Here is a 25,934-nt window from a genome sequence, read left to right on the forward strand (position 1 = left end):
AGGTCTGAGGGCTGAATTAAAGAGAAATACATATTGACTTCTTTCCTACTCTTGGGTTTCTTTTTGGATTGGTGGATATGGAGTGTAATCCAGGGTGGTGAAGCGAACTCGCTGTGCAATGACACAATTATTTACAGAGCGTGAATTAAGCCACTGCTGCCTTACATAATCACAGAATGCCTCAATAGCTCATTGACTCTTATTTTTGCTAGTCAGTAGGCCGGTGCTGTGGTCAAAGCTCAGGGATGCATTAAGGGGGACGATGCTGGCGGCTGTACTGATCGTGATATTTTAAAAGCATTCCACAGATAAGTAAAGTTGTGTGTTTCTTGGTTTGGACAAGACAGTCCTATTTTCTACAAGTCACCAAACTGAATTTTTAAATCGGATGCCTCTGCGAAATCTCGGATAGCACCCAATGGCTTTTAATTAACACTGCTTTATCTTTACATGATGTAATACACACAGAAATCAAACAGGAGGCAAAGAATAGCACAGTAGTATGACAAAGGGCTGTGTTTCCTCTGCCAAGTTCAATATATTTTTATGACACGACATTGTTAGCCTCATGATTACAAGTAAAGGCCAGAAGCAGCTGAAAACAGGGTGTCAACAGGGGGCCCAGTACACTCCCCTGGTGGACTCAACATGTTAAGGATGGCTTTTAGGTCAAATCCTCTTCATGTCAGTGGATTAATATGAAGCAAAGCATTTCAGTGCTGGTAAAAACTCTCCCACTCCTGACAGCTTCTGTAGTAGCAGACTGTGGTTGACAGCATCAAATACTCTTTATAGGTCAATTAGAATCATTTCACAACCTTTTCCAGCAACAGCCGGCAAGAGTGTGTTGAACGTGATTTCCAGAGAAATTAAAGAATGGAAAGTTTCTCTCATGATTCTGAGCTTATCGTAATGTCAATCAGTTGTAAAGAGACAATTGTAGTAAACCACATGCATCAATTAGAGACCCAAAAATAAGTTGCCCATCCTTTAAGCTGTTCCAAAATGGAGACCAAACGCTGTAATTTAACTTGAAACATAATTATTTTTTTATTTTTTATTTTTTAATAATCACAACAAATATAGCTTTTTACTCCTGACATGGAACATTATAAAATTATCAGATAGCAGACTTTTAGAAGTTAAAACCCTATTAGTCTTTAATTGTTTTTTATTTTCCTCTTGAAGCGATTTGCTTTGAATGTCTTTGTGTGGGCGTAAAAATGTTGCTGGCTCAACGTAACGCGATTTAGAGGCACACATCAAAACCCGCTGGCCTGCCACTAATACAGCAGAGCCGCCATAATTACATGTTTGTTTTTGAAGGAGATGTGATGTGGTTATTTTCTGACTCGTTTCATCTTTGGGTGTTTGAGGGGTGTTTTCATCATCCCTGTGTGTGTGTGTGTGAGTGTGTGTGTGAGTGTGTGTGTCATGGACCAAAAGTTGTGTTACCATGTGTAGTTGATCATACTTGGTGATATATTTAAAATCCATGAGCACAATGCAGCACAAACCTACTGAGACATTTTGAGGAGGAATTATTTCTTTTTAATAATAGCTAAATTTTATATTTAATTAAACTACCACAAAACTACCTTTGCAGACACCTCCAGACTCCACCTTGGCACGTACAAATTCAGTTTAAACCACCTCACAGCATGTAAAAGTGAAAAGACTATTTAGAAAAAGCTATGCTATGCCAGCTATATAAATTTTAACAAATGCTTACAACAAGAATAACTTTCACTTCATCACTTTATTTACATTAACTTTAAAATTCCCCTTTGTTGTCACTTCTAAATCAGTGGTTTATAAAATCTTGCCCTGCACTCTGTTGTTAAGTCGTGTCACGTCCCCACATATCAGCTGGGAAGTTTGGGAATAAAAAGTTGGCCAAAACTACAAAATCCAGACTGCAAAAAAAAAAAGATGCATTTTTTAAAAAATCTTTTTGATGATAAAAATACTATTTCTTCCTATCTTTGCACACACACACACACACACACACACACACACACACACACACACACACACACACACACACACTTTATCTAATGAGGCTTTAGTCTCACTGTACCCTTTTCATTGGATACATGGCATTGCAATGCACATACACACACACCCACACACACACGTCTCCACAACATCACACACAGACACACACACACACACACACACACACACACACACACACACACACACACACACACACAGTGCCACGTGTTGGTTTCACTGATTACTGTGTGTTGTGTTCAATGGTGTGTAAAGTGCTGCCGCTGCGAGTATTAGCCTGTTTATCAGAGTGTGTATTAACGTGCTGCAGCGCAGAGGCTGGGGGAGCGGAGTGTGTGCGTGCTTGTGTGTGTGAGCGTGCTAGCAGGCGATCACAGGTGTGTTTGCGAACTCCGCAGAGAGCCTCCTTCCCCCCATAACCCCTATGCCCCCACCCTGAGCATCCTGGGTAATATCAGCCCACGGAGCACCTGCGGCCCCCGTCCCGCAACACACACACACACACACACACACACACACACACACACACACACACACACACACACACACCTCTAATGGCCCCGTATCAGCCTGCCATACGGCTCTAATAGCCAGCTGTGTGAGCAGAAATCCAGTGGACCGTACAACAATCACTGATGCAGTTGTGATATTAGAGAGGAGTTAACTATGATGAGCACAGGGAAAACTAAAAAAACACTAAAAAGGACATTTTATGATTTAGCTGTGATTTTTTCTCGAACTTAACTTGTTTTAGTGACACAGGCCTCATTCATCTTCTTTAGGGGAAGAGTCCCTCCAGCACCCTCATGCAAAACGCCATTACAAAGTCAATGTCAGAGCCAGTATGGGCCATTGTATCTGTCAGTAACAACAACACCGTACCATCTAGTTAATTTCTTAAATCTGGGAACACAACACTGGAAAGCAAAAAAACACACAGACATGCTGGACCTTCAGTGCGGATGAATACCCAGAGCTGCATCTCACTTTTTGTGCAGACAATCAGCAAATATTCCCCCAAAGCCAAACACTTAACAGAGGAGAGGTTGATAGATGGAGGTATGGACCAGGAGAGGCACATTTGTTAGCATGGCAGTTGCTAAATTGTTTCAAATTACTGTCAGGTGCCCTGGCAAGCAAAGCAGACACGAGGCTGCAAAGAGTTAGCACAACTCGTAAATTAATCTGTTTCTAATGCTTCCCAGAGTGAAGACGAGAAATCCGCACACAGCAGATACCCATCATATGTATATGATGATATGCGTGAGGTACTGTGGTTTGATTGATTGCATATTAAATGGATCACACTGGGAGTCTATTGTAAGTCCTGGGCTAGAATTGATTGTTATAAACCATTTTGATGGGATTCCTCGCAGGTACGTATCAACGTTTTTTCGCCTGAGAATAAAAACTGGATGAGTGATGCCTTCAAATATTTTTTACATGTGGACATTTTTCTCATTTTCACCTCCACACATGGTTTGAGTGGACTTCTCCTCATTAGAGCAAGCTGGGGTAACGCCTGGAGTATAATGAAAACCAAATAAGTGAAAAAAAGGTAAGCAGCTTTTTCTGATTTGGGTCTCTGTGCACAGTCATGATAGTGTGACCCAGCAACAAAGAGTGATAACACACAGACTCAACAGGAGGTTGTACTTATGTGCCTGATGTTTTCATCTCATACACTACTCTGGAGTTACAGTAAGTGCTGTATAGGAGGTTTAAAAAGACTAAACAAGTCTGTGCCCCCCACCCATCTAATTGCATTGTACGCTTTGTATTTTGCGCTTTACAGCTGCTGTTTTTGCATTCATGTGTCTGTGGTTGGGCTGGTGTGGACTGTGCTCTTTGTATTTGCATTTGACAGCTGTTCTTTTTATAAAGTTTGCGGTTCGAGTCGAGGTATGTGAGGGAGTGGAATGACAGCTATTTTCTTGCTACTTTTACATGATTTACATTTGGCCTCTGTCTTACATCTGTGCATTTTTAATGACTGTCTAGCATGTCTGTATTACGTGAGTGTGTTTGTACTGTATTGTACTCAATTCAAATATTTCAGCCATTAATTGGTGAATTTAATTGAATCTAGACAGCCTTGCATGCAGGTTGCACTCAAATAGTTAAAACAAATGCAATATGGTGACTTTGTTTTGGAGCTTTACCCTCTGGAGACCCTCAGTAGCAACTCATAACACACTTTTTCTGACAATTAAGGGGCACCTGGTGCGTTGCATACATGGTCTAATTCAAATTCTTTGGGCAGCAGTCGGGCGGTGTCATGAAGAGCAGGCCTGACTAGTGATAATGACAGCAGGAAAACTCTGGAAAAGACTCCATGGGTTGATCAATAGCGAGAGTGCAATTTGAGACACACTGTGGTTTGTACAGGCTGCCACTGTAGGCTTTATCACAGAGCTGCTGTACACTGGGACCAGCTCACAGAGCTTTACAAGAGGCAAAGAGGGCGACGTTTCCACACAGAGAATACTTTGGAAAATTTTTTTTTATCAGATTTTCATGTTCTGCCCACAACAGAATGAAAGAACAATAGTTGAACATCAAAGTGGAACAAATGAGAAACTTTGTGCGCTCCATCCAGGACAGAGAAGATTGTCAAACTGAAACAGAATGCAAATAGCGTATTTTCATACCCTGTTCCTCTGTGGCACAAATTACACAAACGGTGTGACAGTGGTTGCATCCCACATATGATGACAGCTTCAGTTTCGCAGGTGGACTGCCAACACTTACATCATAATGTACATAAATGTCTGCTCACGTTCCTCCTCCAGTCAAATTTAAGAGTAGTAAATAAAGGAGCATACTCTTAATGTGTAACACTGAGCTGAAACTTCTTCAGATTTGCTTGTCTTCTTTTTGTCACATTTACAAAGACATTTGTAGTCATACCAAAGAAAATAATAGCAAAACTCTAATTACAACAGTAATACTCAGATTTTAGATAATATAAAGTCAGTAATAAATATCAATGGGAGGGTACTGTTGAACTGATTGACTGTCAATAAAGGCTTGAGTTTCACATAGAGCTCAGTTGATGCAGGGACCTCCTACAGAATATATTACATAAAAAATCACATAGAATATAAAGTGGGCTTCAGTTTGGATGGAGGTTCTAGTGTTATTGCCCTGCATCTATTTCCCAGGTGAATGCCCTTCTCATGAGGTACGACTGCGCAATGTCAGTCCAGTTTGTCCTTGGTCCCAATATAACTGCATCTCACACTAACAAGACTGAGCGTTTCCACCTCTGCCCAGATGAAAATTCTTCTCTGGCTGCAGCTTGTCATTGCGTTTGGTCTTATTTCTAATATCCAAGCAGAAAAAGGATTTCTGTATGTTTTGGGGGGGTCCTGCTTAAAAGGTCAGCAGTCAACTCAGTCAAACGGTTGAGCATTCGTGTGCTCAGACCGCTGTCATATTTGGGCAAAGTGCAGTTCCATATTTGTTCATTTAATAGCATCCATGTCACATCAAGGAGCCTGTGAGTCACAGTGGGACTCAACAACAATGAATCCTGCCTCGCCCTACTTTAAATGGATACTCTGCCAAACTCACTTGAATACAAACACTTGACCTGTAAACAATGAATAAAAATGTCCATAAATAAACAGAGGCCCCTTATTAGCTTTCAACATTGAATCCAAAAAAGCTGGGACGCTGTACCGAACATAAATGCTAGTTTTAGTAGTATTACTGAACCCATGAACGAACTGCTTACCTGTGGAATGTTCCAAACAGGTGTTTTTTGAGCATTCCACAGCTTTCCCAGCCTTTTGGTGTCCCAATTCGTTTTTTTTTTTTTACAATGAGAATTTTTTCAGAAGATTTTTCGGTGCCTTCAGGATAATCCACTTCTCTGTCCATGCGTGTAATCAGCGTCCATTTGTCAAAAATACTTTACAGCTTCATCTCGAACACTTTGGCCGATGGTTGTGTAGGGAGCTGTGCAGAAGAAGTGGATTGTGCTGCAGGAGTAGTTTGAGAACTCCAGTCACCTTTAAAGCCAACAGAGGTACGTGTTTTGGTGGAGTATCACTTAGAAAAGCAGGAAACTCAAAGAATTCAGTTGTGTTTCAGCATAGTGGGGAGATGATCTAATGCTGTTTGAAGTGTGTTCCCATTCACATCAGAAAAAACAACAGCTATGGAAAATACTGCCTTTCTCTTTAAGTGGTATTAAAAGTCACTCTGGTTCCATCTAATACTGGTGGCATCTGAAGGTAGTGGTTGTACCTTTTTCAGTCAAATCTTAATTCAGTCATTGTCAGACTCTAGCGAGCTCCGATCATCAGCTCTGGTAAAGGTGATGATGACAGTAATGATGATGTAAGTGTGTGTGGCCTTCACAGTTTGATGGTGTCATTTGCTTCCATCTCATTTTTCCTCTGACTTGTTGCTCTGCTGTTATCTCTGCTGCTCTGCAGAGTGGGGGCTGTCCAGGCTGCTGTAGGGGGACAGGGAGGAAGTTGCTGGTCCTGAGGCTTTCCCATCATCCCCTTCCTCCTTCTCTGTCTCCATTTCCACGTCTCTTTCCTCTCTGCCATCTCCTCGCCCTGTTCTGAACACCTCCACCGATCCTCTCCCATCTTCGCTTGACTCCTCAGACACAGAGAGACCGTCCTCCCCCCGGCTGTCCGCCGTGCCGATGCCTCCTTCCCTGGGACTGGAGCTCTCCCTGTCGTCCTCCCCGGGACTGGGCTCTCTGGTCTGGCTGTGGTGCTTGACGTTGTAGCGCTGGTTCTGGAAGAACTTTACGATGGTGTGCTTGGGTAGATCCAGCTGGGCTGACAGGGTGTGGATGGCCTCCTGGTCAGGATAGAGCCCCACGTCACCGATGAAGCTCTGCAGGATTCCCAGGGCCTCGAGGGAAATCCGTGTCCGCGATCGCGCCTTCTTTGGTCCTCCCCCTCCAAGCCCAGGGCTCATCCCACGCAGGGGCCTGTCCTCTGAGCCATGCAATGGGATGGGCTGTGGGTCTTCATGAATTGGAGATGGAGCTGTCAGAGCAGGCAGGGGCTGTCTGTGGAGGACCTTATAAGAAAGAGAAAGTTGAGAAAATGACATGATATTTAGAGCATTTTAAACAGGGTTAAGTGACTGCTAAAACAAATAAAACTCAAAGTCAACTTATTTGCTTTTTCATCAGCTTTAAACTGAATCTCATAATCTTCATTGGTACATGTTACAGGTTATGTTCTTCCCCCTGAAGCTCACTTGATGACAAGTGAACCATGGTGATGAAAACTCCGTTCAATGACGACAATCATGAGATGCAGTTGAAAGTCTGGAAACAGCTGGTGAGGGGACCTTGAGTTGTGAGCCATCATTATCCAGGTTAAAGATTGTGATTTGTTGGGATAACTATAAAAACTGAATTACATTTTTCACTGATTTATTATTAATTATTTAACAGATATCTCTCCTTCAACATCAGGCTTGTATTCTTTTATTGTCAGCCAGTATCGCCATTCTAAAGGTGACATATTATGAAGCTTTTTCAATAAGTTACATAGGTCTATGATTTCCATAAAACATGTTTCTGAAGCTGTTTGCTGGAAATAGCTTTCAGGAAAAGATTCTTGCCTCCCTCTATTTGCCTCTGTTTCAGTCTTGATATTACAGTGGCAGTGTCACTGTAAACCTAAAAAGAAACACCAAAATGTCCACTGATATTATCCATTAATGCACAATCATTAACATGTACATTCATCTCTCACTGTCACCATCAACACAATTAACTGCATGCTGTAAATTCAAATGACAGTATTGTTTATTATGACATCACTCTTTGGATATATTGTTTGTTGCACTTTTAAACTATTTGTTGAGCTATTTGTTGAGTGCATTGTTTAAACTGGAGTCAAATGTACTTGGCCAATAAAGCCAATTCTCATTTTTCCTGTGAGAAAACTAATAAGTACAATTCCAAAGAAAGAGCATATAATTTCTGACTTGTATCACATCTGGCATACACACTCGGCACGCCTCCAGCAGAGTGAAGCTCCTCATGTCAAGGGCACTCCGTGACTACATTTTATCATCACATCGTCACATTTTGCATTTTATATTTGAATTTTGTACATGCTACACTAATTAAAAATGTAGCACATAAATACTGAATGTTTCACACGCAGAGTGATTTTTTTTTTCTTCTCATTTCTTGCTGTCTTGAACATTCTGCATATAGCAGAGGTCATTTCAAAACTATTAAAGAGCCTGGAGGAAAAATTAAAGTGGCTACCAGTTTTACTGATGTTTTTAGTGTTATTTGTCTGAGTCATTATGGTAATATTAACAGTGTATGGAAATAATCCACAGTTCACTCCTGGGTATTTATAGTGTGGACATGCTGTTTTGTGAGCCTCTAAAATGCACAGATAAAGTCACTGATTTAGCTTTGGGAGGCTTGGTTGAGCACTGTGTAAGCACACAGTAACACTGCTGCACATTCAAAACACTTTAATGTGTCAAGATGAGAGGTGGGCGTAGAGGTAGTGCAGTCTTATCCTGCATTTCCGTCACAGTCTATGTGAATATGCCTCATGATGTGCAATTACAACGCAGGCCTTAAACTCCTCATTACCACTCAGCTCCTCCCTCAGTGCCCCTTTGCAGTGTCATGAAGGGAAATGTAGTACAAGCGGAAGTGTGGCCGACCAGCTTCCATCACCCGCCAACATGCACGCTCAACTCCCAAATTCATCACACAAACAACCACACTACTAGAGCTTATTAACAGGGTGGGGTGGCCAGCACACCCAAACACAGGAATCCAACACCATAAATCTGTGGTCCATCAAAATTAAAGGACCTAAATAAAGATAATGGCAATTCCTTTTTCTCTGCTTCAATAATTACAGGGTATGTTCTGAATAATATTGAGGTTGGGGCCAGACCGGAGAGCATTTTGGTTTTGGGGAGAGGGTGGGATGGAGGAGTGTTTAGCAGGAAATGTGTGGGCTGGTCATTTACCACTTCTATTTTCAATGACTTATAGGGCTCAAATATGACAAAGAGGAGGGCTGCTGAGAGGAGCAGGTGGTGGATCAGACAGAGGAAACTTTTCAAAACAGCACAACCTCATCCTGCTTTCCACAGTTTCTCCCTGGTAAAACACTTTTCTCTCTTCTGCTTACCCGTGGCTGCACTGTGGTTGAGTGGCTGTGTATTTTTAGAAATTGGATTTTCACACAGATTTTTATCTTCAGTCCAATCTTTTTTTTTTTTTTTTTTTTTTTTGAATAATCAGTAACAATTACCAGTGCAAAAGAGACTTTCTGGCATATTTTAGGAGGGCACCAAACCCCCGCTGCGTGTTTGTACCTGCTGCTCTGGGATGTGAAGGACAGTGTGGAGCCTGTCGCTGTGCTGCTGCCTCGACTCCTCCTCGTAGACCTGGTCTCTGTCAGCTTGTGGTAACCCCAGGAACCTCCTGATGGTGCACAGGTTCTCCCACAGTGTGCGGTTCTCAGGGCTCGGGCTCTCTTTCCACCTGAGCAGCTCACACAGCCAGCCCTGGAGGAGAGACATGGAGGCAAAGACGGTCACTTCTCTCCTCCAGCGAAACACAAAAGTCTGACCCACCAAGAAGACTGCAGTATCTATCACATGCTGAATATGAGACACTTTGTCCTATTTGCTGCAGCAGAAAGGGAGATCTACAGACTTTGAACTTGTGAATATGACTGCACTTGGTTGATATTAACTGGGTTGCACTGAACTAGTGAGCTCAAACCTTTGTTTTTGTGTGTGCACAGTTGTACTTCCCTTAAAAGAAAGGCTTTTATTTGTTATGTGTTTTAGGGTAGATTAAAGACAAAGTCCATTCCCTGTTTTATTGCTCATTGTATGATGATTTAATGACTGTGCTTTTGGCAAAATGCCCTTCATTTCAGAGGAATTCTTGAGCTGTGCTTCAGAAAAAGAACCTTTTGTGGCAGATTTTATGGGACAGAAGACAGAAGTTTGTTGTTTGAATTGTATGTTTGTAACAGTGTGTCAGTGTTTTTCAAGTGCATGTGAGCTGGGTTCTTGTATGAGCATGAGATAACACTAAAGCTGACCACTTTGACAAAATATTATACATAAAGCTTCATTTTATTTATGTATTTCTTCAACATCTTTGTGAAGCTACCCAGTTGATGACCATATATTGCAATCATTCCCTGAAAACACAGTTTTGTCATTAACAGATTAGGCAAACAGCTGTTTGGTGGAGCAGGAGAGTCGGTCTGCAGAGTCGCCTCAGCTGTAGAGTCTACAGATGAGGCGAGAGGATGCTCGTGTGGCATATGGTGCTCGCTAATATCAAGTGCCAAGAGGAAGTGAATTTTGAGACATTTCGGGCTGCGGCAAAGTGTTAATGGATGGACCGACGAGCATCATTAGGCCCTGCTGCCTGGAGTGACATCAGTAAGTTGGTTCAACAAGTTCAGCTTGTTGGCCTGAGTTCTGTGTATCACATGCTCACATATTTTCAGCACAATAATTCGGCACATGTTGGCTGTTTGATTACGTTTGATTTAAAAATTGCATTAAGAAGGCTGAAACATTGACTCTGATCATGCTCCTCTGAGTTGCCTTCGCAGGGTTAATGCTGCTGACAAGTGTGTCACATATTCAGATGCTAAAATAAAACACATTATTGTGTTAGAATAGAACAGAATAGAAGTTGTTCCCTGAGAGGAGAAAGAGAAAAAGCGAAGGAAAAAAATCTGTGAGTGTGTGTGTGTGTGTGTGTGTGTGTGTGTGTGTGTGTGTGTGTGTGTGTGTGTGTGTGTGTGTGTGTGTGTGTGTGTGTGTGTGTGTGTGTGTGTGTGTGTGTGTGAAGATTGGATTATCTCTGCTAGGCTGACCCAGGATCTGCCACCAGCTGTTGTTTATGCACAGCCTTCAGCCTGGAAATTAATGGTAATAATGTGATCATCCCTCCGTCATCTTGTCGATCTTTTCCTCCGTCTTGCATCCCTTCTGTTCCTCCTCCACTGTGTCCCCCTCTCATCCCTTGCTCAATTTCAGTCCATTTACTTCTTTATCGTTTTTAGCATCTCTCTGTGTCTCTCATACGATATTAATATGTACTTTCTCTCAAACCCTTTCTGCCTGTGTTGGTGATACGTTAGCCACATGAAGTTTGTAGAAAAAAAGGCACTTTCAGCTGCTCTTGAAACCATCGTCATCCTCTCCTCCAGCACAGACTCTGCTTTGATCTCGCCTTCGATCACTGCATTGTTTATGTGAGGATGGAGACAGGATGGTATGCCACAGCGGGTAATCAGATACCCCACACGCCCACACACACTCACACACCTGCCTGTTACACCCTCGTCAACTCCTTCAAACATCATCCACTCGGCTCGGAACTGTGTTCACATGTACAAGTATGTGTCAGTGGATGTTCATGTGAGTAAACTCATTTATTTACTCAGATATTTCATTTTCTGCATGTCTTATTTTTCGCTCTCATCTCAAGCTAACAGCAAACGTTTTGGGAGCCAAAGTAAAATCAAGGAGAGTATCTTTAAGCGCTTGGGACTGACCTGACTTTTGTTGGCAGCCACTTTGGCAAACAGGGCCTGGGAGACCTTTGCCCTCTTCATCTCCTGTTGGATCTCTTCGTAGATCCCTGAGGTGATGTTCATCAGAGAATCCAGCTTCATCGGCAGCTCTGCACCAGACACGATGCACTTTGTCTACACAGACACAGAAAGTCAGATGAAACTTAAAAACAGAGAGTTTTACATTTACATGAAGGGGAGATGAAAAAGTGGATAATTTATCCCACACTGGCATTTCACTAATATCACATTCATATCTAATAAAGGTTTGCTTGATTTCTGCTATAATTACAACACATCTTTACTATTTACAGTATATCCATTGCAAAAATGTTCTGGGACATTATTGCAAAACAGCAACAGCACATAAAAGTGATGGAAAAAATGGAAATTATAAAAAAAATTCTATATTTATTTTCATTGGTGCATGTGCTAATGTTTGTGTGGCTCGTTATGTAACTGGTTTGTTTGTATTTCTGTGACTGCTGTGTCCAGAGCTGGTATTAGTCCTGTGAGTGTGTGCGTACCTGTGTGTGTCTGTGTGTGTTGGTGTTGGAGATGAGGTTGGTGGCGTGGTTGTGGTTGCTGTTTGTGGTCCTCTCTCTTTCTTCCTGGTAGATGCGGTCTCGCTCGCCCTCTGGCAAGTTGAGGAAGTTCTGCATGGCCTTCAGGTTGACCAGCAGCGACTGTGAGGCCGAGCGAGGATCCTCCTCCTTACGAAGGATCTCTGACAGCAACCCCTGCGCGCACACACACATGCACACACAGTTACTCACAAGGGGTGAACAGTATTGCATCATAACAGTAAGATCCTTGTATTTCAGTTTACCTGTGTGCGGTTAAAAGCCACACGAGCGAACACAGCCTGGGAAACGCTGGCCCTCTTCAGCTCGTTCCTGACTTGCTGGTAAATGTCAAAAGAGACTTCAGTCCCTGAGCAGTTGAGGCCGGTCTCAGTAGGCCCCCCAGAGCCCTTGCAGGTCCGTGAGATGGGCGGGTGGTTGAGGAACTGCTGGTTGACTCCCTGTGGGTGCTGTTGGGCGAGCAGGCGGCTGACGGCTAGCTGCTGGTTGATTAGGTGGGCCATGGCGAGCTGCTGCCGCACGAGCTGAGGGGAGAGCTGGGGGGACAGGAGCCCGCTGTGGCTCAGCAGAGGTGGAGCCTGGGGACGAAGCGGAGGACTGGGGTGGTGCTGGCTGACGGGGTGAGGCATACAGTGAGGCTGGGTGGAGGTCTGAGTGTCCCCGAGGGCACTCTTGATGGACAGGGCTCCAGGGCCGCCCAGGGTGCTCAAATGGGTGGGAGAGGGTAAGAGAGAGGGAGGACGCTGGCTGAGGACACTCATGTCCAAATCCCTCTCCACTGCATCAACACACACACAGGTTTGTGTTAAACTTCAGATGAACCTTTAACTGTATCTACCAGTGTACCACTTTCTGTTCTATTCCTTTGTTCACCGAAGCCCAACCCTCCAACATGGCCACCACCAGGTGCATGATGTCACTACAAAATCATCAATAAAAGGCAAACCCACCTTTTATATCTGATTTATCTGGTGCTGACCACATCTTCTCGATGTATTCGCCTGAGGGGAAAATATCAGATGAGTAATTTACATTTTTCTTTCATCTACACAAAGATAAACACACAAAGTCAAACATGAAACTTTCCATCAATCTGTTCTCACACCACAAACACAGTAACATTTCTGCATGATGCTGCAGCCCGAATTAGGCTGTAGGAGGAGACATCACCAACCAGGCTTTTATTGTGAAGGGGAAGTGGTTTATCATGGTTTATGAGTTAAAAACAGAGGAGTCTTGGTATGTACAGCATCACAAAGGATGTGCAGAAAAGGACTGTGTAGGAGAAAACTTTTTTTGGATGTTTTTTACAGCACAGGTTGGTCTCGTGGTTCAGGGGATGATCTCATAACCGCAAAGTCTTTGGTTTAGCATGAAGCCCTATTTTCACTTACTGCCTCATGATAAGATCAAATAACTGGAGAATGTTTCCTCTTTATCACTGCGCTGAACCTTTCTGTTCTGGATTTTAACGGCCCCTCTGCTCATCTCCGCAGAAATCTGCTTCTTATTATGCTTCCACTGGGTTTGGTTGAGAGTCACATTTTAGGTTATTAAGGAATAAAAGTTGGAGTGAGGTTTGGCAGGGCTTCAGATTTTTACCTTCTCAGTGTGTGTGTGCATGTGTGTGTGTGTGTGGAATAAGTGTAAGAAGAGCTCTTATTTCGGGTTTTTGGTGGCGTGTGTGTTGGGGGGCTGCTGCTGTTTTCCATTAGGAGTTAAGAGCATTTAGTTTTGTCATGTGTATTAAGGGTGACATTAATGCAAACCATGTGCGACAGTTCCTTCCTACTGAGAGCTGTCACTGACAGACGTCTCATGCAGCAGATTAGACACATACAGGCTGACACATGTGCTCCTACACGTACAGGGGGTGGACAGAAGAATGGAAAAAATTCATTAAAAAGGATCACATTTAAAGCAACTAAATCAGAAAAACAAAGGCAGCCAGGCAGGTGAGTCATATTAAGTCGAGTTGTGATCAGCAGTGAGTGTCATTTTGAGAAAGAGCTCTGACAGTCTTCACCTGTACGTGTTTTCAAAGCAACATGAGGTGAACGGTTGACGGTTGCGATGCAGGAGAGTTGGTCACTAAAACTGTCAAAGTTTTTAACAAAGTTTTATTAAACAAGGAAACACGTGCCAGCGAATGCATCAGCTCACAGACAAACACTTAACAAGGAGGTTAGTGAACAAAGTAAGCTGCCACCAAGGTTAGCGTTGCACACAAAGAACCAGAATACTGCAAACAATTGTGCTCACATGTGCCACAATATACAGTTTATTTAGGGGTCTGAGGTTTTGAGATGTTGCACGGATTTCAGTCTCCAACCGAATACAATGGAGGTGAATGTTAGGAGCACAAAACCTGCATATAATAAGCAACAGTGTGGTCTGATTAGTCTTTGCATGCCGATGTATTCGCAGGCAGAGCGTGACTGGGCAGATCCATCATGGAATACATATGACTAGCCAGTGCTTTGCTCAAGGGCAGTTTGTTGGAAAGCATTACTGATTCACTTTGTGCCATAAAGTTACCCACTCTGCTTCATCCAGTGAATGGTGCAAGTGAGGTGCAAGAGTTACCTTTGATACGCTTGTATCTCTTGTACCAGCGTCCGAACTCCTGACATTTGGAGGTGGAGACGTTGGCATAGTAGGAACTGTTCACTATCGCTGAGATCATACTCTGACAAAAAGAGAAAAAAAAGAGAGGTAAAAAAACACAATACATAGAAGCTAACATAAAAAGTAAGAGATGAACCTCAAAACTCGTCTTTCAAACGATTCAACCGAGGAGTCAGTTTCTGAAAAAAAGTCTTGGGAGTGGCAGCGCCTTGAGATTGGGTGATGAGTTTTCTGCTACAGAAAATGAGAAATTTCAGCAGCTGATTTATTAAAACTCTTCACCCACCCTCTCTTTCCCCATATGTACTGTGGTCAGTTCTGCAGAGCAGGAGATGCGCAAACTCTAAATGAGCAGTGAGAGCTCAACATGGGAAACACTGAGGATTAAAACTCACATGAGTCAGGCTGCAAACACACACCACCCACACACTTCCCCTAATCACTAATTACATCATGAGTAAGTCCTGTGTATAAATCACAAGTCCAAATGACACACTCTCAAGTCTAATGACTGCAGGGTGTGTGTAAGCAGGATAATTGAGGTGTGCGTGTTTGCATCCTTTCCCATGGGATGGTATCAATACTTTGTGTGTGTGTGTGAGTGTGTGTGTGCGTGTGTGTGTGTGTGTGTGTGTGTGTGTGTGTGTGTGTGTGTGTGTGTGTGTGTGTGTGTGAGAGAGAGAGAGAGAGAGAGAGAGAGAGAGAGAGAGACATATTACACAGTGTGTGCGGTGAACTGATGATGAAACCACATGTGTTTAGAGAAAATACTGAGCAGCATCTCGCGTATTTGTGTGTGCTCATCATTTATCTCTGGAAAAGGAATTTAAACCAGCATCCTATGTGCCACTTGCACAAATGTTTCATGACAAAGAAATGATCTGCATGTGGAAAGTTTTCCACATTTTGTTCTTTTTAACCAGGCGGCAAAAATACATTTTTGGAGTTTTGTTCATTACAAGTAAAAGACTGAAAAATCCCATTTGCAGATGTATTCAGACCCTTAGTTAGGAATTGTTAGCAATTGTGCTCAGGTGCATCATATTTCTATTAGTGGTCCTTGAGATGCTTTTATAACTTGATGGTCTCCATCAGCAAGCCATGAGGTCAGGAGAACTGATCGTTGACCTGCGAGACAAGATGGTGTCAAGGTGCAGAGCTGCAGCATAGAAAAGTGCCAGAGAGCAGAGCAGTCTCCATCATTCTCGAATGGAAGAACAATTTTCAGAGATCTGGCCAGCCAGCCAAACTGAGCAATCAGGGATGCAGGGCCTTGGTCAGACAGGTAACCTAGAATGTACTGTAGAGGCAATCCAGAGGAGGACAGCCGTCAGTGCAGCACTCCAGCCATCAGGCCTTTATGGTAGAGTTGCAGAAGAAAGCCATTCTTACTAAAAGGCCAAAAGGCACCAGAAAGACTGGAAACCACAAGAAGCAAAGTCCTCTGGTCTGATGAAAAGAAGGAGAAACTGTGCGGCCAGAATTCCCAGTGGGAATTGTGGGTGTGTGTTGAGGAAATCAGCACTGAGCACCACCTCATTAATACCACCCGTACAGTCCAACGCGGTGGTGGCAGCATCATGCTATGGGGATGTTTGTCCTATGACAGGCACTGGGAGACCAGTCAGGATGGAGGGAAGGATGGATGAAGAAAAATATTGAGCAATTCTGAGTGAAAACCTTTTCCAGAGCACTCAGGATCTCAGGCGGGGCGAAGGTTCACGTTTCATCAAGACAACGAGCCGAAGCATACTGCCAAGAAAACACAGGATTGAGTGACTTCAGGAAAACTCTGAAGAAGGTCTGGAGTGGTTCAGCCAGAGTCTGGAGTCCAAGCCTGAGGGATCATTTCCAGGAAGACTTGAGGCTGTCGTTGCTGCTAAAGATGCTTTAACATTCAAGGGGCAAGCCTCACTTACAATGACACTGAGTGAGATACCAAAACAAGCATAAGGAAAAAACAAACAAGGCAATACAACTATTTAACAAAAAAATAAATCAAAACTTTCCACTCAGGGAAAATAATTTGCCAGATAAAGTCAGATAATTAAGATGTGACAGAAAATATAGTTAGGTGGAAGTTGGAGGTTGATCAAATTTCTAAAATGGCCAAAAGGTTTTCGGTGTATTTTGTTCCAAGAGTCAGGTGCACTGATTAAAATCACTTTTTCCATTTTCAGACTGAACTTGTGGACCAAGAAGCAAGAGCCAGTCAGTACAATATGTCTGATAAAGCCCATCTGAGTGATGAAACAGTTCTGACAGGTAAAACGGTACATTTCCAATATGGGCTTCATAGATTTCAAGATACTAGTGAGAGTCACGTGTATTTGGAGAGAGTTGGAAGGATCCAAACTCATGTAGAACGATGTGTCCCATAGACATCACTCGTAATAAATCCAAGGCAAACTGACAGAGTCCAGAAGTTTAAGGGTTTAAGAGGATGCATGTCTGTAAATCACATCACTGTAGTCCAACCCAAAACTGCCTTGACAAGCCATTTCCCAGTAAACATGTGTCTATGTGACATCTGAATTTGAGTTCTTCCTCAATCCAAATGTTATCTACAATCCAGATTTTTAATATCCTGTAACTCTCTCGAAGTCTTTGTTTTATAAGCATTTACTATAATGTTCTACGTCTTTGACTGCTAGTTGTACAGTGAAAATGACTGGACGTAAGATTGAACCCTGTGGAACACCTTCCGTTAATGAAAAAAACCATTAGCTTCCCAATTTAACAGATTGTCATCTGTCTCTCTGAACCAATTACATGCATTGATATCCATCCATGCCTATCCCTTCGGGGTTGCGGAGCCTATCCCAGCTACAATGGGCGAGAGGCGGGGTACACCCTGAACCGGTCGCCAGCCGATTGCAGGGCCACATGCAAAGAAAGACAGACAAACATTCACACTCACACTCACACCTACGGACAATTTAGAGTCATCAATTAACCTAATGAGCATGTTTTTGGTCTGTGGGAGGAAGCCGGAGTACCCGGAGAGAACCCACGCATGCACGGGAAGAACATGCAAACTTCACACAGAAAGGCCCCGCCTGACCCGGGGATCGAACCGGCAACCTTCTTGCTGTGAGGCACCCGCACTACCTGCTGCGCCAAATGGAGGATCTGCACAGAAATACTTTCAACAGATTCCAATACACTTGCCTGTTGGATATTGGTCTCTAGCTGTTAAGATTGTTCTTGTCACCTCTCTTATGTAAGCATACAACATGAGCCATTTTCCAATGTCTGGGAACTTCACTGGGGGAAATACAGTCTGAAAATATGAGTTATTTGCTCTGAGATAATTTGGTCTGAAAGCCTAAGAGAAAAGGGATCCAGATGGTCCTCTCCAGTAGATTTCCTGGGATCGATGGCACAGAGAGCATCTTAACTGCATTTGAAGAGACAGGATCTAGGCTGAACAGAGGGCCACAAGATACAGAGAATGCTTGTTATGACTGAGAGGAAGGTCTTGATGAATTAGTCCAAAGCCCGCTCAACATCCAGAATTTCAGATATAAGATGAATATCACTGGTAGAGATAGAGAATTTTTTTAAGTCATGCTTTACAATAAGTCAGGATTGCGATTTCTTTTCATGAGTGCATGAATTCCAAGATCAAATCCACCAGCAGAAACAAGTTTATTACTCTGATTGAATGGTATTTCAGAGGGATTTTTAGGTTTAGGTTTTCTGTTTCTTTCCGAGTGTGGATGTACATTTCAATGCAGTGCTACCACAGAGGATCTTCTACCAGAGCCCAGGAAACTAAACTCCCTCTCAAGGCTCTTAATATCGCTGCCCACCGTGTTGTTGTCCCGTCCATTTACATTGATGAGTCCAAATTCTTCCATTTCTGTTTCATGGACGCACTGGTTTGTTTACACTGTCACCGAGGTGAAACTGATTTCAGTTTCCTGATTTCCTCTTTGTTTGCAATAGCATGAAATAAACACACGCACACACACCTGCTTGCTTCTTTGCAGCCTGGAGAAGTAGAATTCCAGCTTCGGAAAAACACTGCAACTATTTTTGATAAGCATTTATTATTAGCATTTGGCCTAACATTTGGCATTTTACAGGCTATTTGACTTGAACAGCAGATTACTCCTCGATTCGTTTGAATAATTGTGAGTTGCAGCAAGAAGTTCTGGGGTTGAAGGATTCAGAGGGCACACACAGGGGCCCAAGAATGAAAGAGAGTCTCTGTACTGTATGTCGCTTATCATTTTAACCAGGTGCATGAAATGGTAACTGTATGCAGTGCTGCTGAGACTGTACCTGGGAGAGAGGACACTCCTTGGCCAGCATGCTCTGGTTGGTCTCTCTGAGCAGCTCTTTGAGGGCGTTCCTCACTGTGGCATGGGTCCACTGCTCTGACGGCAGCTCCTCAAGCCGCGTAAAGCTGCACAATGAAAAGCTTTGTTAGCATACACTGAATTGAACTCTCATTCATTGATAGCAGGCTGTCACACTGGTCAAATCATATACAGTTTCAAATATTGTACTCAACTCAGATATCTGTCCCTACAGAAACAAGCATTTTGCTGTCACTTAGAAGTTGTTTGTGTCTCTCGGAGCTTTTCTTCTTGAAAAAGACAGTTTTCACTGTTGTGTTCTGCTCTTACTGAGCATCAGAACATGGCGCATCAGAATTTATTTCAGAATTGACACAATTGCACTGCTCAGTCTTTAAAGTGTCACATCTGTTACCACAGCTGGATTAACCTGCTTGTCAACCCTGGGGTAAGAATTTGTTGTTGGGCCCCTTTAGACCCCCCACCTCCTGCCCTGTGTGCATCATGTTTATACCAGCAGACAATCAGGTCTCCATCCAGCACTGTGAACACAACAGACTACACAAAGCAGCTTCATGACTGTAAAGTTTATCCCTGATAAATCTGAAAAAACAAAAATATCAAAACCAGTGTGCATGCACAAAACCAGGGCCTTTTAGGGTATTGACATCACTGATATGAAAAATAACGGATTGACAAGTCATTTGAAAACTATTAAATGTCAAATGATCCCAATACACTTGCAAAACACACACACACACACACACACACACGCACACACACACACACACACACACAGCTGACCTGTGCAGCAGGATCCGCAGTGTAACCATGTGGTAAACATCCAGCAGCATGTCAGCCACTGTTGCCTCTGGAGCGTCTGTTAGGTAGTGGATGGGCATCGGCTTCCACCGGCCCACTTTGATGATGCCTGGAGAGGTCAAACCAACAAACAGATACACAATTAAAGCATGTGTCCATTCTCTGCTACAGTCTCAATTTGACACAAGAATATTGGATTGGTTAGAAATCCAGATCCCGCGTTCTTGCGTTTTCCTGTCGATGTTAGCCTAAGCCGCTCCTGTTGTGCTCTGTGTGCTGGGGAGCTCTCCCGGTCTTGGAGCATCATCCCGAACATTCCCCTGGCCTTCCTACAACCATGACTGGAAGTGCAAATCTAAACAAGGCCTAATCGTGTTAGGATCTGCTAAATCAAACACAGACCCTGCCTGGCCTTGGCCCGCCAGCCTCAATCATGTGTGTGTGTGTGTGTGTGTATGCGTCTTCATTACATGAGGATGGTGGTGATAGGGGCAAAAGAACAAAGGCTCTTCTCCTGGGACTCTCCAGTTGATTAATCAGAGGAGAAATGTAAAATCAGCCCGACATTAAAAAGTGAAGCAGGCTGTGAATGAGAGCCGAGTTTTGATGTTGATGCACTGAATAAACATTGTGAGCTCATTGTTCTCAAGTCTGACAGCTGAATATTTTTCCCCACAACTGGCAGGTATTATTATCCTGCAGCTGACTTTGCTTTAGAAATGACTGTTAATACGTTGACATGTCAACAACTGGTTACTGATATGAATATGCAGATGTACTTTAACATTTTAAACTTTTCCTGGCCTTAAATTATGTTGCAAGTACAGTCAAAGAATAATTTCAGGTACTTTAGGAATAGAGTCTCCATAACGATTGATTTTGTCATGAAAGCACTAACAAGTTTATTTAGTGCTACATATTTAAGGGGCAGTTTAATGACAAAATTTAAGGGATCTTTAATAAATCTGTTCATGTTTTTATAGTTAAATAAATGCATGTCAGCCAAGAAATACTTAGATTGTTTTAAGTCTCAAATGAATCAATTATTTTCGTTGCTGTGAAAACCATTAACTGCTCACGTCAGGCTGCCAAAGCTTCTGTTTGACTCAGAATTATGACTGCATGGACACATCAGTTATTACTGATTAACTGGAGCAAAATATTCTCCCCTCTAAAACAGAAATTGGCAAAGATGAACACAGTGCCGCATTGAATGATAACGTGAAAAGGCAATCAGGTGACTCAAATGCAGAAATGGTGCAGCAGTGCGCAAAACTCAATATATATTTAAAAAGATATATGACTTATCTTGTCCCTGAGCATGTAGATAACAGCTTTAAAAGCGTCCCTCTGTCTAGAATTTATAGAATTTAACAGTATTGATTAACCTCAGCTGTGAGGCTGCTGCAAAGCTCAGGGAGCCGATTTTAAACATCCCAACAATGTTTTGGTTGAGAGGCATTGTCCTAAGTACAGTTTGTTTCTTATAATAATGTTTCTGGGAAGCCTTAAAATAAGGGAGTAATATCAGAGAAAGCTTCCCAAAACACGGCCAGAAGTGAAATTTAGTTTTATTTTTGCTCAGCAATTCACCTAAGCCCATGTTAAATCGAGAGCAGTAACCATACACTCTAAATAAGAAATAGCTTCTTTTTTACTTCGCCATAATGTGCAAGTTAATTAAAGAAAAATCCCTATGCCAGTTAAGAGTTTAAAAATACTCGTCCAGCCAAAGTTATGCAAGATGCAATTCAATCGCAGAAGAAAATAGAAGAGTCTCTGTATAATTTTGGTTGTGACCACACTGGGGGAAAAATGCATGACTCCAGCCAAAAATTATTTATTTGAAAAGAAAAGGCTTATTTCTCAGAACAAAACCTAGCCATTTGGGAGAGGCGAGGGGGGTCGCAGGGCGTCGGCCACTTGGTTAGAGTGCCCTGTGTTTACGGGACACACCAGGAATGTCAAACTGCCCTACTCTGTGTGCGTGTGTGTGTGCGTGTGTGTGTGTGTGTGTGTGAAGGCTGTTGTTTCATGGTCGACTGGATGTTGTCTGCATTCTTGTTTTGATCTCAAACTGATGAGAAAAAAGTTTCGGTGCTGCTCCGAGAGGCGCAGATACAGACTGAGTGTCTGGTTTACTTATTACTGGAGATAAGTGTTGGAGAAATCACTTATCTTTAAAATACCGTCTCAGTAAATACCCTCCCTGTGATGGCCTAAACATTTCGGTTCTCGTTGTACCCAAACCCCACCCATCTGGAAACCAGCATTTTTTTATTTAGCTGCTGCTGGAAATAATTAATTACTCATCAATTACCAAACAAAGTGGTCAGAAAGACTGAAATATTTTCCCATGAGCGTGTTCGAATGGAAAAATTTGGATACCTATTTTTCCGTGATGTGAAGAGGCTGATGGTTTTTTTCTCAGCAAATGAAAATGCTTAATTTGTGTTTCATGTGAAGCTGTCAGTATCTACTGTACGACCTGCAGAAGTACAAGGATGTGGCGTCACCGAGGCTTGGAACAAAGTCCTCTTTAAGCCTTAATATCTGCCTAATGGAGAAATCACTCTCAAAGCTCATTAGAAACATTAAAAGTTATGTGTTCACATTATCAGACCATGATTTTATTCTGGATTTATTTGCCTTTTCAGACAAATGCGGCTCCTTTCATTTCAGTTTTCTTGTACAAACACAGTCATGAGCTTTTTTCTTCTTTAAAATGTACAGAATTGTTATATTTGAATTGTCAGTCATGGCTGCAGTTTGACTGACATTTGTTGTCACTGGACGATGTCCCAAACAGGGTTTGGTGAATTCAATTGAGTGAATTCTCACTCAAATTATATAAGAACAGCACATTCTCTTCCTAGCATGGCTAAAACACAGCTACAGCGTGAGGATAAGTTGGACATAAACCAACCAATAAAAGCTCCATCATGTCAGGATGACAGAGTCCTGTTTTCCTGCAGATCAGCCCTTCACTCATGTGGGCTGTGGCGATCATTGAATGCATCACATTCGGTCATGAGCACTCTAATTTATGAGAGAATTAGATGATGGGGTTATTGGGGAAAGTCCACTTGGTTATAAGGTTTAAATCAGAAAAGAATCTCGGATGAATTTGTCAAACTGTTTTGCTTTCCTGAAGACAGACTGCGATGTATCTGACTTAAAGATTTACATGAGCTATTTTCTAGAACGTTATCACACACTTATACACACCCAGACTCTACTTACCACTTGCCTGTACAGCTGAGCTGTGGGAGTATCCCAGAGCGACCAGTGCCGTCTCTACCAGCTGTGTGAAGAGGACATCCTTCCGAACCAACACAAACTCAGCGTGACGGTTGCCATGCCCCTCACAGTCACCAGCTACACCCACATCTGCATGCTCCACCACGCAGTAGACTGGGATCATCAAACCTGGCAGACAAGCACAGAGACAGTTATAGGACAGAGGAGTCGACAGAGGGTGATGTGGACCAGGTCTCGCCATTGTTTGGTGGCACCTGGAAGTCGCTTAATGTTTTCCGACAACCAGATTTTTTGGGCACTTTTTCCTCGTTTGGTCTGTCTCTGAAAACGCAAATCTTGCTATGAGGAACTTTTTTTGTGGGAATTTTAAGCTTCTTTTTTCTTATCCATGTTTCAGCATTGTGAATAGGATTCCTCCAGAATCCAAGGCCGTCTCTCCAGAGACGGAGTGTGTCAGTGTTACTGTGGTACAGCTGCCTGCTTGGTGGTCTCAGTGCAACACTCTGGTTAAACTGGGCAGCTGCCAGTGTGAATATAAGTCAGTGTAAGACTGTACAAGTATATTTGTGTTTGCGCCACATATTAAAACCCACAAAGAGCAAGACTTGTTTCCAGATCTCTTCAGAACTTTTGAAGTGCTGCTGGTCATAATATCTGCATCATTCAGCCACTCAGGAGCGATGCCACAACTCCAGCGGTGAGACTTATTCCTGCGCACTGGTCTAGACTCGTTATTGGGCAATTACTGAGCTCATACAAGCCTGGAACCATTCACACCCACCCAGTCCGCTGCTCTGTCCCACAGGAACTGCTAATTAACTAGCTATCAATCCTCCTCCTGATGAGGCTGCGACAGATCAGCCCGAGCCAAACCACAGCAGCATCAGGCACGCTATCGGCCAATAAGCCAACCACTCAGTGGAAGGGTGGAGGGAGGTAACCCAGTCGAATATCTGGGTGTGAGTGTGTGTGTGTGTGTGTGTGTGTGTGTGTGTGTGTGTGTGTGTGTGTGTGTGTGTGTGTGTGTACGGTTACAATGTTTGTGTGATGATGCATGATGATGTTTTCAACTGCATGAGAGAATAATGGGCATCTGTGCGTGAGCGTGTTGTATGTTAGGTATTTCAGAGGGTACATGCTGCTCTGTAATACTGTACCAATGCAGAGAGTGTGTGTGTGTGTGTGTGTGTGTGTGTGTGTGTGTGTGTGTGTGTGTGTGTGTGTGTGTGTGTGTGTGTGTGGCCACCCCACCCACAGACAGTAGACACCAACATCACCCACATGTCCTTGGTAGACTTTATTTTGGTGCCCTGTGCGAACACTCGATGCTAACATTTAAGCACACGTTGAGTTCTGGCGCACATACGAGCAGCCAGTGAGAGTTTGTATTAAGAGTTCACAGCTGCTCAGGTGGCCACGCAGGCTGAAAAGACTGCCATGGTCGAGAGGGGAGGGATGTACCAATTGTTCAAGTAGGACAAACGCCAAGCATTTTTCAGAAAGTCGTTCTGAACTTTGCAATCTGCACAGCATGTGACACCTTCTGTCCTTAGAGCTGCAGTTAGGATGAAGAAAAGTTCCCCATATAAAACAAAACAAAACCCCTTTACAGTAAAAACTAGAAGAAACCTGAGGAAGAGCAACAACGAAGGGATCCCTCTAGTGGGATAAACTCATGAAAAGTGATGAAAGCAGCGATAAAGAGACGATTAAAGAGCTCTCAAGAGAATTCAAATCCTGCCAAGTTTCTCACCTCCGCTCTATGCAGTCATGTGAAATGTGTGTGAACGGTTACAAAAACTGCTCAACGCGGCCCCTCCAAACACTGCAAAGGTGCGGCGGAAGTGGTTTTCAGATGCTGCGCAACCATCCAACAAGCTTACTGACGCTTCCTCATCATCTCAAAAGGTAAGAGATTTGTGAGTTTAATCAAAACATATTAAGCATAGCTGCTCGATTCTGGCTGGGAGCTCTTGATGCGTGCCATCCTCTTTCTCTCCCAAACAACAATTTTAATAATTCAGAAAGTAGGCCAAAACACTAAACACTGTGTCTGCCTTTAATATAAGGATTACTGATTTTCTCTGATTCACTGTTGGTTTGACAAATAACTTATGAAGACTCACCTTGGGCTCTGGGAAATTGTACCTTTTCAAACAGGGCAGAAACAAATGAATAACAGACTGAAGGCCTTCAGAGGCCTCTGATATAAAGTATGACCGGAAAAAACAGAAATAGAGTAACAGTTGTGTGTCAGTATGTCCAGACATCTGGGGAACATGTAACCTAATCCAGACCTTGAAGCATTCTGGTTCCTCTCACCTACTTGACCTGTACCTGAAGTGACGGGACCTGTGTGGAGGTAGCCAGTGAGTGGTCGCGGTGTGCTGAGTGCACCGTATGGTCATGGTCACATGTGTGTACTGGAAGACCTTGAAGAACCAGACTGGGGTTTTGGGACCACTGGTGGTACCTGAATTCTCCCTGTCTCGCTCCTCAATGTCTTGGTGTAAGTGAGTGTGTATGTGGGGCTACATAAGCATTATAGCATTTTGCTAACTTTTTGGAATTAGATGATATTTTAAGCATCTATTTTAACATGAGTGTTTATGTGGATCCACATCATATGTCTGTGTGTGTGTGTGTGTGTGTGTGTGTGTGTGTGTGTGTGTGTGTGTGTGTGTGTGTGTGTGTGTGTGTGTGAATGTCCCACCTCCCAGCGGTCTCAGCTGTGTGCC

The 25,934-nt window shown here is 43.1% G+C and overlaps 1 protein-coding gene across 1 annotated transcript; it reads right to left on the reverse strand.

The window, feature by feature from the left end:
- Positions 1 to 5,839: 5,839 nt before the first annotated feature.
- LOC139327847 (DNA-binding protein SATB2-like) lies at positions 5,840 to 23,359 on the reverse strand. Its single transcript, XM_070957854.1, has 10 exons — positions 23,179 to 23,359; positions 19,918 to 20,044; positions 19,097 to 19,220; positions 14,765 to 14,867; positions 13,129 to 13,179; positions 12,424 to 12,956; positions 12,122 to 12,334; positions 11,577 to 11,729; positions 9,361 to 9,552; positions 5,840 to 7,068 (listed from the first exon to the last, which is right to left on the reverse strand). Exons 1-10 carry the CDS (start codon positions 23,357 to 23,359, stop codon positions 6,442 to 6,444), a joined length of 2,304 nt encoding a protein of 767 aa, XP_070813955.1. The 3' UTR covers positions 5,840 to 6,441.
- Between the last annotated feature and the right edge of the window lie 2,575 nt (positions 23,360 to 25,934).

The sequence above is a fragment of the Chaetodon trifascialis genome, chromosome 24, assembly GCF_039877785.1.
Source record: "Chaetodon trifascialis isolate fChaTrf1 chromosome 24, fChaTrf1.hap1, whole genome shotgun sequence".
NCBI classification, from domain to species: domain Eukaryota; kingdom Metazoa; phylum Chordata; class Actinopteri; order Chaetodontiformes; family Chaetodontidae; genus Chaetodon; species Chaetodon trifascialis.